The 13,079-nt window shown below is 41.4% G+C and overlaps 2 protein-coding genes across 2 annotated transcripts in view; both read right to left on the bottom strand.

Moving 5' to 3' along the window:
• LOC113211999 (uncharacterized) overlaps positions 1–12,875 on the bottom strand; it is a 28,710-nt gene extending 15,835 nt beyond the window's left edge. The window contains exons 1-3 of the mRNA XM_052273871.1: positions 12,570–12,875; positions 10,349–10,470; positions 6,004–6,174 (exon numbers count right to left, since the gene is read on the bottom strand). Coding sequence (XP_052129831.1) covers positions 6,004–6,174; positions 10,349–10,470; positions 12,570–12,606 — 330 coding nt within the window. The 5' untranslated portion in view covers positions 12,607–12,875. The remainder of the gene's footprint in view (positions 1–6,003; positions 6,175–10,348; positions 10,471–12,569) is intronic.
• Positions 2,955–4,086, bottom strand: LOC113212000 (uncharacterized). Its single transcript, XM_026430562.2, has 5 exons — positions 3,979–4,086; positions 3,787–3,891; positions 3,584–3,694; positions 3,410–3,460; positions 2,955–3,326 (listed from the first exon to the last, which is right to left on the bottom strand). The coding sequence occupies exons 2-5, from the start codon at positions 3,821–3,823 to the stop codon at positions 2,962–2,964; spliced, it is 564 nt and encodes a 187-aa protein (XP_026286347.1). The 5' UTR covers positions 3,824–3,891; positions 3,979–4,086; the 3' UTR covers positions 2,955–2,961.
• Positions 12,876–13,079: the final 204 nt, after the last annotated feature.

Below are 13,079 nucleotides of genomic sequence, written 5' to 3'. Positions count from 1 at the left end.
TGGAGAAACTCAAGCGGCTGTTGGAGCTTGACTTCATGGGGCAGTCGACGTTGAGCGGAGTTGGCAAAGGTGCGCAGCTCCGAAGACGATCTGTTGGTAGTGGGCCAGCGCCTGGAGATTAGCCACACTACACGGGCCATGGTACGCGCCTAACAGGACTCAGAGCCACTAATATGGTGGATGGACCTGTAGGCGATCACTTCTCGTCTTGCGGTACCCTAACCGGACGGCCCGACACATGTGTCAGGAGTCTTTCCGCCGGCGGGACCTCAACTCAAGGCCGAGAAGTCATAAACCAGCAAAACCAGCATTTCATGGCTATGATGATGGCAGCGGCTCGTGTTGCTGCCAATGAAATAATGGAGTTAGAGGAGGATTTTGGAGGACTCAGTGAGTAAAATTTTGAAGAGGTTGATTTGAAATTTTCATGCTTGACACTTCTGTAATGTTTGATATTTTCTGTTTTCAGACTTAGAAGAAATGGGTGAGTGGTGGGTCAAAGTCACAGTCAATCTTGATGACTACCACAGAATGGGAGACCCTTGCTTCCAAATCCATTTTAGAATGACAAGGACAGTGTTTGAGGTGAAGAAAGCTCCTCTGATGAGTTACTTGTGAATTGAAATCACTAATGAGCAAACACTGATTTTTTTTCATTATGTCTTCAGATGCTAGTGGAAACCGTGAGTGATCATTTAGTTGATAGTGATAAACTGAAAGGAGATAGAACTCCCTCCCAAGATATTATGTTAATGGTCGTTTGGTTACTGGCTACACCAGATTCATTTAGGAGTGTGTCGCTCAAATTTGGTGTTAACCCTGGCACTCTATATTATTTTCATTTTTATGTTATCGAGGCTTTGAGAAAACTTTCTCCCAAGTTCATTAGATGGCCAGATGCCGAAGAAAGGGAAGTAATTAAAGCCACTTTTGAAAGAGCCACGGGCTTCCCTGGTATTGTTGGTTTCATTGATGGAACACATGTTTCCATCACTGCCCCACTAGTAGATGCAGCCCAGTACACGAACCGCCATGATACATACAGTATAAATGTGCAGGCGGTAGTTGATAGCACTTTGTTAGTGCGTCACCTGCATGTTGGCGAAGTTGGGTCCATGCACGACAGTAGAGTTTTTAGGAGAAGTCCTTTGTTTAAAGATCTCTTAACTGGCCCTCCTGGTCAGTTCATTTCTAATGACGAACACCTGGTTGGAGATGGAGCATACACTCAGTGTGAGTTTGTAAGTAATTTCTCCTTGGATACTATCTTAATTAAATTGACAATTTATTTTGTCAATTATTATTAATTTTGTGTTGAACTGCTTTTCCTTGTAGGTCATGGTTCCATTTCGCAACAATGGCCACTTGAATGCTTCTCAGTTAAATTATAACAGAAAACTTTCGCAGAGCAGAGTCAGGGTCGAAAATGCTTTTGCTCGTGCTAAGGGAAAGTGGCGGAGGCTAAAATTTTTGCACGCAAGAAAGCAGGAGGTAGTGGTAGATCATATAACTGCTTCATTTGTCCTCCACAATTTTGTCTTACTCCATGGAGAACCTATGATTGATGTAAGTCAAGTTTCATTCATGCAGTCTTCTCTGTGGACATATCAATCGTTAATTATTGTTGTATATTTTCAGGATGAAGAATTAGGAAGACCTGTACGTGTCAATGAGGTTCTAGGTAATGAGGACTTTGAAGGGGAAGAAGATGATGAAGAGTTTGATGAAGATAACCCAGAATTAGCTCAACTATTCGAAGCTTCTAATGCCTTAGGCTTGGAGAAGAGGTTGTTGTTTATGGACCATGTTCTTGCCCACTAATATTGATTGTTCTTTGTGTAAAAGTTTGAATTAGATATATTTTTTTGAATTGAAATTGAAAAGCTATTAATTCCAGACAATACTTCATGTGAGGGAAAAAAGGGTGATACATTTATGAAGACATTTAATTGTCAAACTTAAGTTTTAATTAAACAAAAAAAATAAACTTTCATATTAAAGAATTTAAAACAAAACGTAAAATTGCCAGCGTGTCAAAAGAAACAAAAGTAAAATCTGCTAGCACAACAGAAGACTAACACAGCTTCAGGGAGGTCACATAGTACGTAAAATCAAAGTAATAAAAACTTAACTACTTTTAAGTCTTAGTAGTCTGGTTAACCGCCTTTGCAATAAGCATTCGCAGCAGCTCATTTTGAACCTCACATTGACTGGCGTAGGTTTCATGCATTTGCTCCATTTGTTGTATAAGACGATCTTGCTGATGCACTCTTGTTTCCTGTGCCTCAACAGTCCTAGACTTGAAAGTAGCTTTAGTCTTAGATGAAGTGCCAGCAGGCGGCTTCTTGTCTTTCTTTGCTGGTTCACTCTCTGAGCTAACCCTTGTTCTAGATCCAGATTGAGAAGGCTGGGATTTGCTACCATCTTTGACTTTGTAGTTGCTTGAAGTCCCAAGGGACATGGTGAGTGGAGGTTTCATGGCCGCAGTATTGCCAAACAGAGCATTCATTTCCTTGAAGTACGGCCACACACTGGGAGATGCCCTGGTGTTGTGGCACTCATCGTAATCAATGTTATACCTGGTTTTCAAGTCACGGAATTTATCCCGGCATTGCTTGCCAGTAGCAGTGACATTATGGGGAACCATGGCTGCTGCTATCTCACAGAATAAGGTAGCATGCCTGACATGAGATTTAGTACCATCAAAGAAAGGTTGCTTTGATTGGTACAGGCTAATTAGAAGCTTTATGGTGGCATCATCCCAAAGTTTATGATATGCAGCAACAGAGAAATAATTTTGAATTAGAAATCAAAGTAAAAATAAAACAACTAGGTAGATGACACAGCGCAATGGAAACTCACGAGAAGATGTTGGCAGTGATACCTCTGGTGGCATCACAAAATCCAGAGGAATATCATGAATCTGACACAAAAGATCATAATAGGGTACTTTTACACCACTTAAACACCACCAGTATACAACAATTTATTAGAGAAGTATTCACACAGGCTGAAGAACTTTCCTCTGCAAAGTTCCCATGTCACACGATAGTGCTCTCCTCCTTCTTCTTTCATGGCCCTTGCAATCTCTTTCCAAGTGTTCACAGGAACGGTTTGTTGTTGAACCTTCTCTTTTTTAGTCAAACATTCTTTTAAGAGCATTTGGACTTGAGGTGGAGGCCAGACAAGGTCTGCTTCGGAGCAGAGATTCCTTCGTGACGGAGTCTTCCTCTGCACCAAGCTTCTGGGAGAAGAAGTTCCTCCACCACCAGCTTTTTTACGGGGTGTTTTCTGAGGTGTCCTCAACATCTCTTGAGCGGCTCCATCTTAAAAACAAACATGCAGAACTGGTTATAATTGGTAACAAGTATTGCAATATTTTTTTCTGAGAATAATAAGGTATTCCAACCATTTTTCTGAAATTTCTTTCTTGCAGGAGACCTTAGCAGATTTTGATTATCTGTAATAAAAATATAATTAATACGTTGCATTGATAGATATTAATGTTTGAACATGAAATAAGTTGCAAAGAGGATATCTATATGTTTGCACAGAATATATCATGATTAAACAAGATAGTTACCATCAACTAGAGTTTGATTAATGGCATCTTCTTCCATGATGTGCAAATCAAGAAAGTGAGTTTCAACCTCCCCATTGTTCTCTGATTGGATTTGAGTACAGTTTTCCAAATCTGGCAATAAAGAAAATAATTAATCACTAGGACATATGTGAAATGTATTAATGGTCACACAACAGCGTTCAAAGTGCACAATTAATGCATACAGGGTGCTGGGCTTTGCTGCAGTTGAGTGCTGGACATTGGGGGATTGTAAGACTCCTAATCTGTGTCAATGTCAGAAGTATTGCCATTATTGAGGACATTCGCAGCTGGAACAGATAAAAGTAAAGTTAATAAATAAGAAATTTAACTGTTTCAAAAGTTTATGACACACAACTTAAAAATTCAGAACGAACAGGATGTTAGCAAGTTTAAGAATCCAGGTGGTGAGTAAGTAGATCCAACAACTGAGGTAGCACTGCTGGGTTGAAAGGGTCCAATGGGCGGACCACTCTGGCTTGCCGATCCAAAACCTTCAGTGGCAGTGAGTTCACAATTGCTTTGCTGGTCATATAACAGATCAGGACTAAAGCCTGCAAAAAATACATGTATTTCAGAAATCAAAGTCAGGATTTCAGAGTAGGCTTTCTCATTTTGGAGATACTAACCTTCTGGTGCTAAAGTCGCCTCACCAGCTATGATGGGATCATCAAAAATGTACACCATTTGCCAATAATGCTCCCATTTTTGGTTATTCTATCTTTGGCTTTCTTAAAACTGCTCTTTAAATTCCTGATTTTCTCCTTTAGCTGTTCCCAGCTGTAGTCGAGGTTGTCTGGACCGTAGTAAAGCTTATCAGATAAGATTTGCCACATGGGCTCTGGAACAATTTTGGGACGCACCCACTTTCTAAAGGGAGCGCAGACCTGCAGGAACTTGTAGGTCGTGTTGCCCTTCCAGACAGCACCTGTTTTGCCCTGGGCACGACTGCTTTGGGGCCTGCATTGAGGAGAAGGGCCAGCAATGACGTTGGGCTCTGCGTCTGCTCCAGCTACCACAGAAACAAAGACACCGGTGAATAACGTCATAAGACTTCACGATTGATTGGAATGACAACATGTGCTACATAAATGGCGTTGAAAAAGAAATCACTTACAACGGACACGAGCAGGTGAGGCCACTGAGCTCCTATCCCACCTCCGCACAGGCTCTTGATTGGACTTCAGCTCCGCGAGCAGGCGATATCTCTTTATGTGGTCTATGGGGAACAAAAATTGTGATAGCGCATTAAATTGGGTGCTGACTACATTATAACGTGATACCTGACGTGGACTGAGTAAGGTTAGAAAATTATACACCTACCAATGTCGTACATATCGGCTTCCCTTTGAGGGATCCTCGTAACATAAACTTCGCCAGCCTCATCATACACACTGTAATCTACGAGATCACTCATCTCAAAAACGTACAATATACTATGCGAGCTATTTTTAAATTCAGGTAGTATTAAAACTCCTAACTCCCACTTGCTCACACGGTTGTCAGATCTGTTCCCGCCAAACACACATGACGTCACCAACTTCTTTGCGTCTTCTTCAAACTCCGTCCACTCTGTCTTTCATTTGTTTTCCGAACCGACCGGAGGCAGGCGAAGGTGGTCGAAGGAACCGGCTCGGCTCGTGTGTGGGAGGGAGGAGTAGTGACCCCCCACTCCGTCCGCTCCCCCGCCCCTCCCGCCCCAAGCAGCCCGAGACTCGCGCCGCGCCAAACGTAGCGTACGCTTGGGGGCGCGTGGCTCAAGCGAATGCTTAATTGAATATAGCTCTAATAACACTGATTTATTGGCACTCAATTTGGCTGTAGTAATCTGGGGTAAAGCTCTCTGGAATCAGAACGGCAAGCGAGGGAACAATTTAACTTGATCAGATCTTGAAAATTATATTTGGTTTAAAATTTGACGTCTAAGAAAGATCTTAAATTTGTCATTGTTTAAAACTAGTCAAAATTATGCCTCTTACAATTATTTTAAAATGGAATGACATAAAAATAAATATACAAATCTGTTGAAGCTAATTTGCACAGGACCGTTAAAATCATAGTCGCCAAAAGAGTGTATCTCTGTAACTGAAAACCGCATGCGCAGAGAATTTTTGGAGCCTTAAAAACTTTGTACCAATAAAGAGTGTTTACTTTTAATAAAACCTATGTTTAAATGGAGAACTATTGACTTCAGGACCAAACAGTCTTTGGTCTACAGAAAAGATGTAGAGAAATAAAAGTCTTATTAGTTGCAAAGGATATATCAGTTACTAGAAGATGTGCTTGTACATACACTTGGAACAGGAATTCTATATATTGTCAGTGTAGCATCCCCTGAACTTTCCTCGGGTGTTATTAACATATCATTAAGGTTGTTACAGCGCTGCATCGTAGAAACTTACCACTCCCATCTGGTAGCGTTTCAAGCTTGGCAAATTAGTTTCGTCCAAAAGATTGGAGCAAATTCTGGTGCTCGTTTTGAATGGTGTCTTGAGTCGAAGTACCGCAACGTCGAAAGTTCGTGTGGTTGTGTAAGAGTCACGGTCGCGCTCTCGAACATCAACGGAAACAATCTGCAAATCAATTGGCTCGTTTTGGTGGAGAAAACATTTTGCTTACTGTCATAATGCAACCACTTCTCTTAAGAATAAAACCTGAAGAATCTAGTAGAGTCTAAAGCGATACACGGTGAAAAGCGACCCCTGGGATTCCCGGAAGTTTTCTTGGCAGCTGGAAGGTTGCCCTGCAAATTTGCAATTTTACCAGAGGTAGTTCTGGGTTTTCCAGATCCCCTAGGAATCATTGCTTGTTTCCAGGGCATCCACTAAAGTACTGGGGTTCCAACTCTCCTGGGAATCCCAGGACTCGTTTTAACAGTGTACACTGTTAATTGGCTGAGCGATAGCGAAGCCTACCTACTGATGATCAAAAAGTTTCGTGTGTAGGTGTGTGTTTGTCTGTAATCACAAAAACTAGAAAAAGCTAGGTACCTGACATTTTTAGTGTGGCTTTGTAGCTTAAAAAGCAAGAACTGTATTGATTTTCAGCCCTCTAGCCAAAAAGTTGACCTTTCAAAACAATCAAAAGCAAAACAACAACACCTTTGAATTATTTTTTTTTATCTTTCTACGAGGTAACTCGTCAAAGTAGTACCCGTAAGAACAAAATGTTGTCCGTTTGGCTCTAACCGTTTACGTGCCAGAGGGCGTTTTTCAAATAGAAATGACCCCGTAACATTTTTAAGAAAATTCTCAGATACTTATGGCGTCTGGTGGGGTAACAAATAAAAAAAAAACTCCATAATTTGTGACTTTTGGGGCCGAAGGCTTATGTAAGACAGTGCCTTTTGCCCGACCCGGGTGTCAGCGCTGCAGGCCTGTGTAGATGTATACGTCAGGCATGTCGCAGCGTAGCCTAACACTGTTTCGTGAGAAATCGCGAAGCCTGTTACGCGAAACGTGGTCTGGCGTACACCTACCTACACTGCTATAAAAACCCTGAAAATTCAGACTAACTTTTTGCTGTCAGATTGGGGTATTCATACAATTTTGTCATAATTTTCAGTGAACGTCTGAAATTCCATAGCTTTGGGTCTAAAAAAAGAGTTCAGTCAAGAAAATGTTAAAATTCAGAGTTTTTATTCAAACGAACTTCTGAGTCTGAAATTCAGACAAGAAAAGTATGAATATTAAGTTTAGTCCCGTAGTCCAGGAAAGATAGCTCAAAAACTGTCCAAAGCTGGAAAAAAATCACTCACACTCTTTTCCGACTGTTTCCGACTCACAAGACCGTTCGTTACAACATATCGAAGTTCACCAAAAATCCCCGCATTAGCATTCTTGTAGTACCCTGTAAAACATAAACCTAATTTGATGAATTTCAGTCAAAATGTAAATTCTGTTCAGGTTGCTCGAACGGGTTTTTAAATTGCAAGTTAATGCTAGTTTATATCAGTATTCTGATAAACAAGCTAGGCTCTTCTGCCAAACCAAGTTGCCAGCTCCGCTTCGCTCCACCGGCAACTCGGTTCGGTAGGGAGCGGGCCTAGCTTGGCCTGTCGGCGGCGTTTAGGACGGGCCTTCGGCCTTCGGCCCGTCCCTTCTGAATTTTTATGGTTTAATATAGCTTCTATCGGAAAACGGGCCTTCGGCCCGTTTGAGTGGCGTCTCGCTTCGAACCATCTTTTTGACAAGAACACTGTAAAAAAAGTTGTACTGAATTTTCAGTACTTTTAGTCTGAAGTTTTTTTACAGACCAGTAGTCTGAAAATTCAGACTGCACCTGGGTCTGAAATTTCAGTACTACCTTACCATACCACTTAGTCTGAAAATTCAGACAGCCGGTATGAAAATATTTTTGAAAATGTTAAAAATGAACACATAGCGAGCCACTTAACAACAGTGGGGGTAGAGAGCTATACCTAGGTGAGGACATATCTGTCCATTCGGCACTGCCCTTGGTTGGGATCGAACCGCCAACCTCCAGGTTCGGAAGCCGCAACCTTAACCATTCAGCTGCCAGCTACGTGCGTGGTGGTCAGCACCGGCTACTGGTGTGCTTCGTCCGCCTGTCCGGTGGGATTTCCACTCAAAATTCATACCGGTAACTCTGAATTGTAGATTCAGTGTATAGTCTAAAATTATACTTAAAAAATATTCAGACCAATTGGCTCTGAAAACCTGATTCAGAGTACAAAGTCTGGATTTTCAGTCTAAACTCAGAAAATTGTGAGTAATAGTCTGAAAACAAGATTCAGACTGCCGATTCTGAAAAAGATCTACTGAATTTTCAGAATTTTTTTTACAGTGAACCTTTGTTGTCTACTTCGTAATCTAAACTCAACGCATACGAAGCATTTTTTTATAAGCTGAACATCTTTGGCTGTGTGTGCCGCAGTTTGTAGAATACATGCAAGTTATGCCAAATCCATTCTAAGTTATTGATGTTAGCTTATGGACCCAATAACACACCTATGAAAAAATATATAAGACTAGAAGAAGTTACAAATATATTTCCAGGCAAACTCTGAATGGCTCCACACGTTTCCGAACAACGAAATAAATGTTTGTTTGTTTCTTTTCGAATGGGATTTTACACATTTTATTAATCATGTGCCACCATAAAATAAGCCCACTCTTCTGCTTTGAAGACAATTCTGAACCGAAGTGCACTCCTGAAAAAAAATGTATTTCTGTTTTGGCCATATTGGTAAGAAAAACCCTCTTTTGAAAGTAAACAGTGAAAGCCAGACGGACGACATTTTAGACCAGAGGGTTCTTTCACGATTTACCCCTTTGGAGACCATAAAATATTTTTTTAAATTCATTTATTAAGTTTTGGGCCACTTTTGTAAGTAAAGCTCCCTCTAGCGCCTGAACAGTGAGAGATAGAGCCAAACGGACGAAATTTGCGCCCAAAGGACACTACTTTCTCCAGTTACCCCTAAGGAGACCATCAATTATTTTCTAAAATGAGGTATTTTCCGAATTAGAAGAACAAGAGGAATATCGTCTGCTGCCGGACCATCACAAAGCGTCGACCAATCAGAGAGAGCCTCTCTCGGCCTCTCTCGTGGCCGGCTCCCGAAAGGCCGTCTCTGATTGGTCGAGGCTTTGTGATGGTCCGGGAGCAGACGATATTCCTCTTGTTCTTCTAATTCGGAAAATACCTCATTACTACATTTATTTTTGGGCCACTTTTGTGCGTTAAACTCCCTCTAGCGCCTAAACGGTGAAAGATAGAGCCAAACGGGCAAAATTTTAGCCTGGAAGACTCTGCCTGTACCAGTTACCCCTTGGGAGACCATACAAAAAATATTATTTTCCCACTTCTTGGACCAACCCCTACTTCTTTATTACCCCCTCAGATCCACTCAGGGGTGGTTGTGAGGATTTGCACCAACCGTTTCGTTGTCCAGAAGTGACAACAATACCCTAAAATTTCAGACCTCCAGCTATCGTCCTTCTTCGGAAACGGACGGACGGACAGACGGACAGACACTTTTGGGGCACGTATTTAAACCTTGGATACCCCCATTCACACCCTTGAGGGTAGTTGCCGGGATTTGCCGTAGGCGTTTCGTTCTCTAGTAGTAAACTTTAAGATAGCCTGAATATTTTAAGTCTCTCTCTTTCTTGTGGAACAGACAGACACACAAACAGACACGAGGTCATTTACATATGCATAAGCCCGCTGGATAGATTTCTCAAAGCAGAAGGGCGGGCTAAAAAGGTCAGAACTTCACGAAGAATTCGTTGTGAAAGAAGTTGCCAGAACTCTTCGTCAAAAATTGATAGCTTCAGAAATTATTACAGTTGGTTCACAACTACTTCCAAGTAAGATAGCAAAATGCACTATTTTTGACTAAAAAGAAGTGTTGTGATTGCACATTTGCTTCGTGTCGTGAAAGTGTTGGGAAATCATAAAATATTTTTAACGGTATATATTATGAGTGAGAAAAGGGGGGGGGGGATGTTTAGGTGCCTGGGTGCATTACTTTTTCAAGTATCCTAAACCACTTGAGCTGAAGAGACTCGATTTGGAGTGGCATCATTATTAATGAATACCCTTATTTCGAAGCTAATCGTGTATACAATTCGGAAAGTATTCCATAGGTTTAGCTTCGTGTCAGCAAAAAGACCGGAAAGAAGCCAAACGTCATTCGAAACCAGAACAGATGAAACCCGTTCCTAAATTTACGATGGAAACTCAGGCCTAGGTTCGGAGAGCTGTTAGAAGTTTCCCCACTTGAGACATTAGGCGTCTGCCACTGGGGTTGATCCACACGACACGGATCCGTCCAGGGTCTATGGTGCGCACGGAGCCGGTGTCATTCCAGATGTTCGGAGGATCAACAAGGTAGTTGGCGTCTGTAATTAATCGCATAGTTAACTTCTTTTGTACACACTGTAAAAAGCTTAAATGCTATGCAACGTTACGAACAAGTTTCAAATTGTTCGTATTGTAAAGCGATTGTTTGTAGAGCTAGGCAGGTTCTTACAAACAATCGGTTTGCATTACGAACTATTTATTCGTAAGCTTACGAACAATAAGTTCGTAATACAACGCTTCGAAATCCTTCGTAAGCTATGAAGGTTCCGGTTTGCATGACGAACCTAGTGTTTCTGAGCAATTTACAAAGCAATATTGTTGAATGAGCAGCATCTTTTTATAACACTGGGGTGGTACAGTTTATCATTGGTTAGGGAAAAGCATGGTAGATGAATCCGCCGAGATGTGCACATTTTCATGACAGATTCTGAATGAACTTTTCTGTTCTTGATACGAGCGAATCTTTTCATAGATCGACAATCGTGAGTCATAGAATCAAAGTTGTACACTAGCAAAGCTCATAAGTACCCATTCTTATTCATCACAATGCGTTCCGGTGACACCTTAAAAATTTCAGATCTCTAACTTATGCAGGGCCGTCGGACTAGCGCGGGTTCTAGTTAAATATTTCGCTTGTTGAATATTTAGCTCCTCCACTAAAATGCGTCTGTATAATTGAGAACTTTTTGAAGATAATACTAGTGTTAGTTTATTTAACAATACTTATCAAAACATATTTTAAACCTTTTTAAGCTTTAATAAGAAGTTAAAGACCCAGAAGGAGAAAGGCCTAGTTTGGATGGGGGAAAGGGGGGGGGGGGTGAGCACTTTGTGCGATCGCATGATCGCATAATTTTTCAAATGAATAATGATCAATAGTTTAGGGATATGCATCAACGTCTGAGCTCATTACCGGAGTGCATTATTTCGCATAATACGGGCTGGATCGCATCATAACGCATGAGACGCACAGATATCGCATACTAATAACGCAAAATGACCAAAAAATAAAGAAAGGACAAGTCTAGGTGCGCAAGGTTCGTGGTTCGATTCCACCTCGTGGCGGCGGCTGGTTTTTCGTGCGGCTTGAGTTTTGGTCATCATTCAGAGATTATTTCGCCATTAATTTTTCGCCAAACTGACCACTTCCATGGCAAATTAATGACCTAGCTATATGTACGCCAGACGACGTCTCGCGTAACAGGCATCGCGATATCTCACGAAACACTGTTGCGCTGCGACGCGCCTGACGCACATATAGCTAGGCCTGTGGCGCTGACACCCAAAACGAGTTAAGGAGAGGGTAAAGGGGATCAGGGCCTTCCGGGCCTAAAATTTGACATACTCGAACCATTTGTCGGGGTCTTTTACTCTAAAAATTAGGAAAATGATACTTCTGCTGTTCGTTAACGGTTTTCACTTTTAGCTCGAATTTTGACAGATTGTTATGTAAAAATCAACGTTTTAGAGATACTAGATAATAGGGACCCTTAACCCAAAAAAAGGGTTCGGTTCGACCCGTAATGTGTGGTTTAAGTATTACTCCCTTTACAATTTTCTGACATGAAGCCGTTTTTACGATTTAAAAGACCATTTTGTCTTTTCCACGTTGTTTTCGCCAAGAAATGTCCCATGGCGCCGAAACGGTACAACATAGAGCAAAACGGACGAAATTGTCGGCCATAGGCTTCTATTTTCACGAGTTACCCTATAGGAGACCATAACAAAATATTTGGAAAAACAAATATTTTGTTGCCTGTGGTTTTCGATTTTTAAAAAAGTCAATTTTTGAGCTACTGCATGCTTATCTTCGAACTCGATCTGTCTTTTTATGATACCAAACGACCCTGAAATTCCCAGATTGCTCTCTATCTTATTTTTTTAAAGTCAAAATTGGTTGGATCAAGGCAAATGTTCTTGACTGAAACCGTGATCAAGTACAGTGTTCTTGATCCAAGAACTCAGTTTTCTGGGTGCGCAGTAAATACCGAATACCAACAAGTATGCAGTATTTCCTGCTTTCAAGTACACACTTGGGGCTCCAGTGCATCATACTCCGTGATCATGCGAACATGCTGTCCCACTGTTGTACTTGACGCGCATTTTTCAGAAAAACGGTAAATATTTTGTCACTTACCCGTTACAACAATATCGCTTCGAATTAGCACTCCCATGTTAAACAGCTTTTCATTGCTGTCAATATTGACTGCCACGGTCCAAGGCAAGGGACCAGAAAGTGTTTGGTTCTTCACTAGTGAAAATATAGGAACAGTCGTCTGGCCGCACTGAAAGAGACAAGGTCGAGATCGATTAAAAGAGTTATTGGATTACCGAAAGCGTAGCCTGCGAAGATACTCCCTAATCCTCCGATGAAAAAAAGTTGACCGCCACGGTCTTTCGAACCGGTACAAGGATGCAAGCAAAGTGGTAAGGGAAGGTGGGGTATATTGGGACACGGGGTACGTTGGGACAGTAGCCTCATCTATTTCTAACAGAATTTACATGCTGAAAAAAATTTACAGATCGCTCATGTGAGCATATTTCATAATGACATCAGTGTTGGGACGATTGCACATCATGTCAGATTTACGGAAAATATCAAATAACGATGAGCTCAAAAATCTGTTGAAAGTAAGATACCCTTTTA

The sequence above is a fragment of the Frankliniella occidentalis genome, unplaced genomic scaffold (genome assembly GCF_000697945.3).
Source record: "Frankliniella occidentalis isolate FOCC.00 unplaced genomic scaffold, Focc_3.1 Scaffold309, whole genome shotgun sequence".
Taxonomy (NCBI): domain Eukaryota; kingdom Metazoa; phylum Arthropoda; class Insecta; order Thysanoptera; family Thripidae; genus Frankliniella; species Frankliniella occidentalis.
Note: the sequence above shows the minus strand (reverse complement) of the source record. Positions and strands in the feature narration are given on the sequence as shown.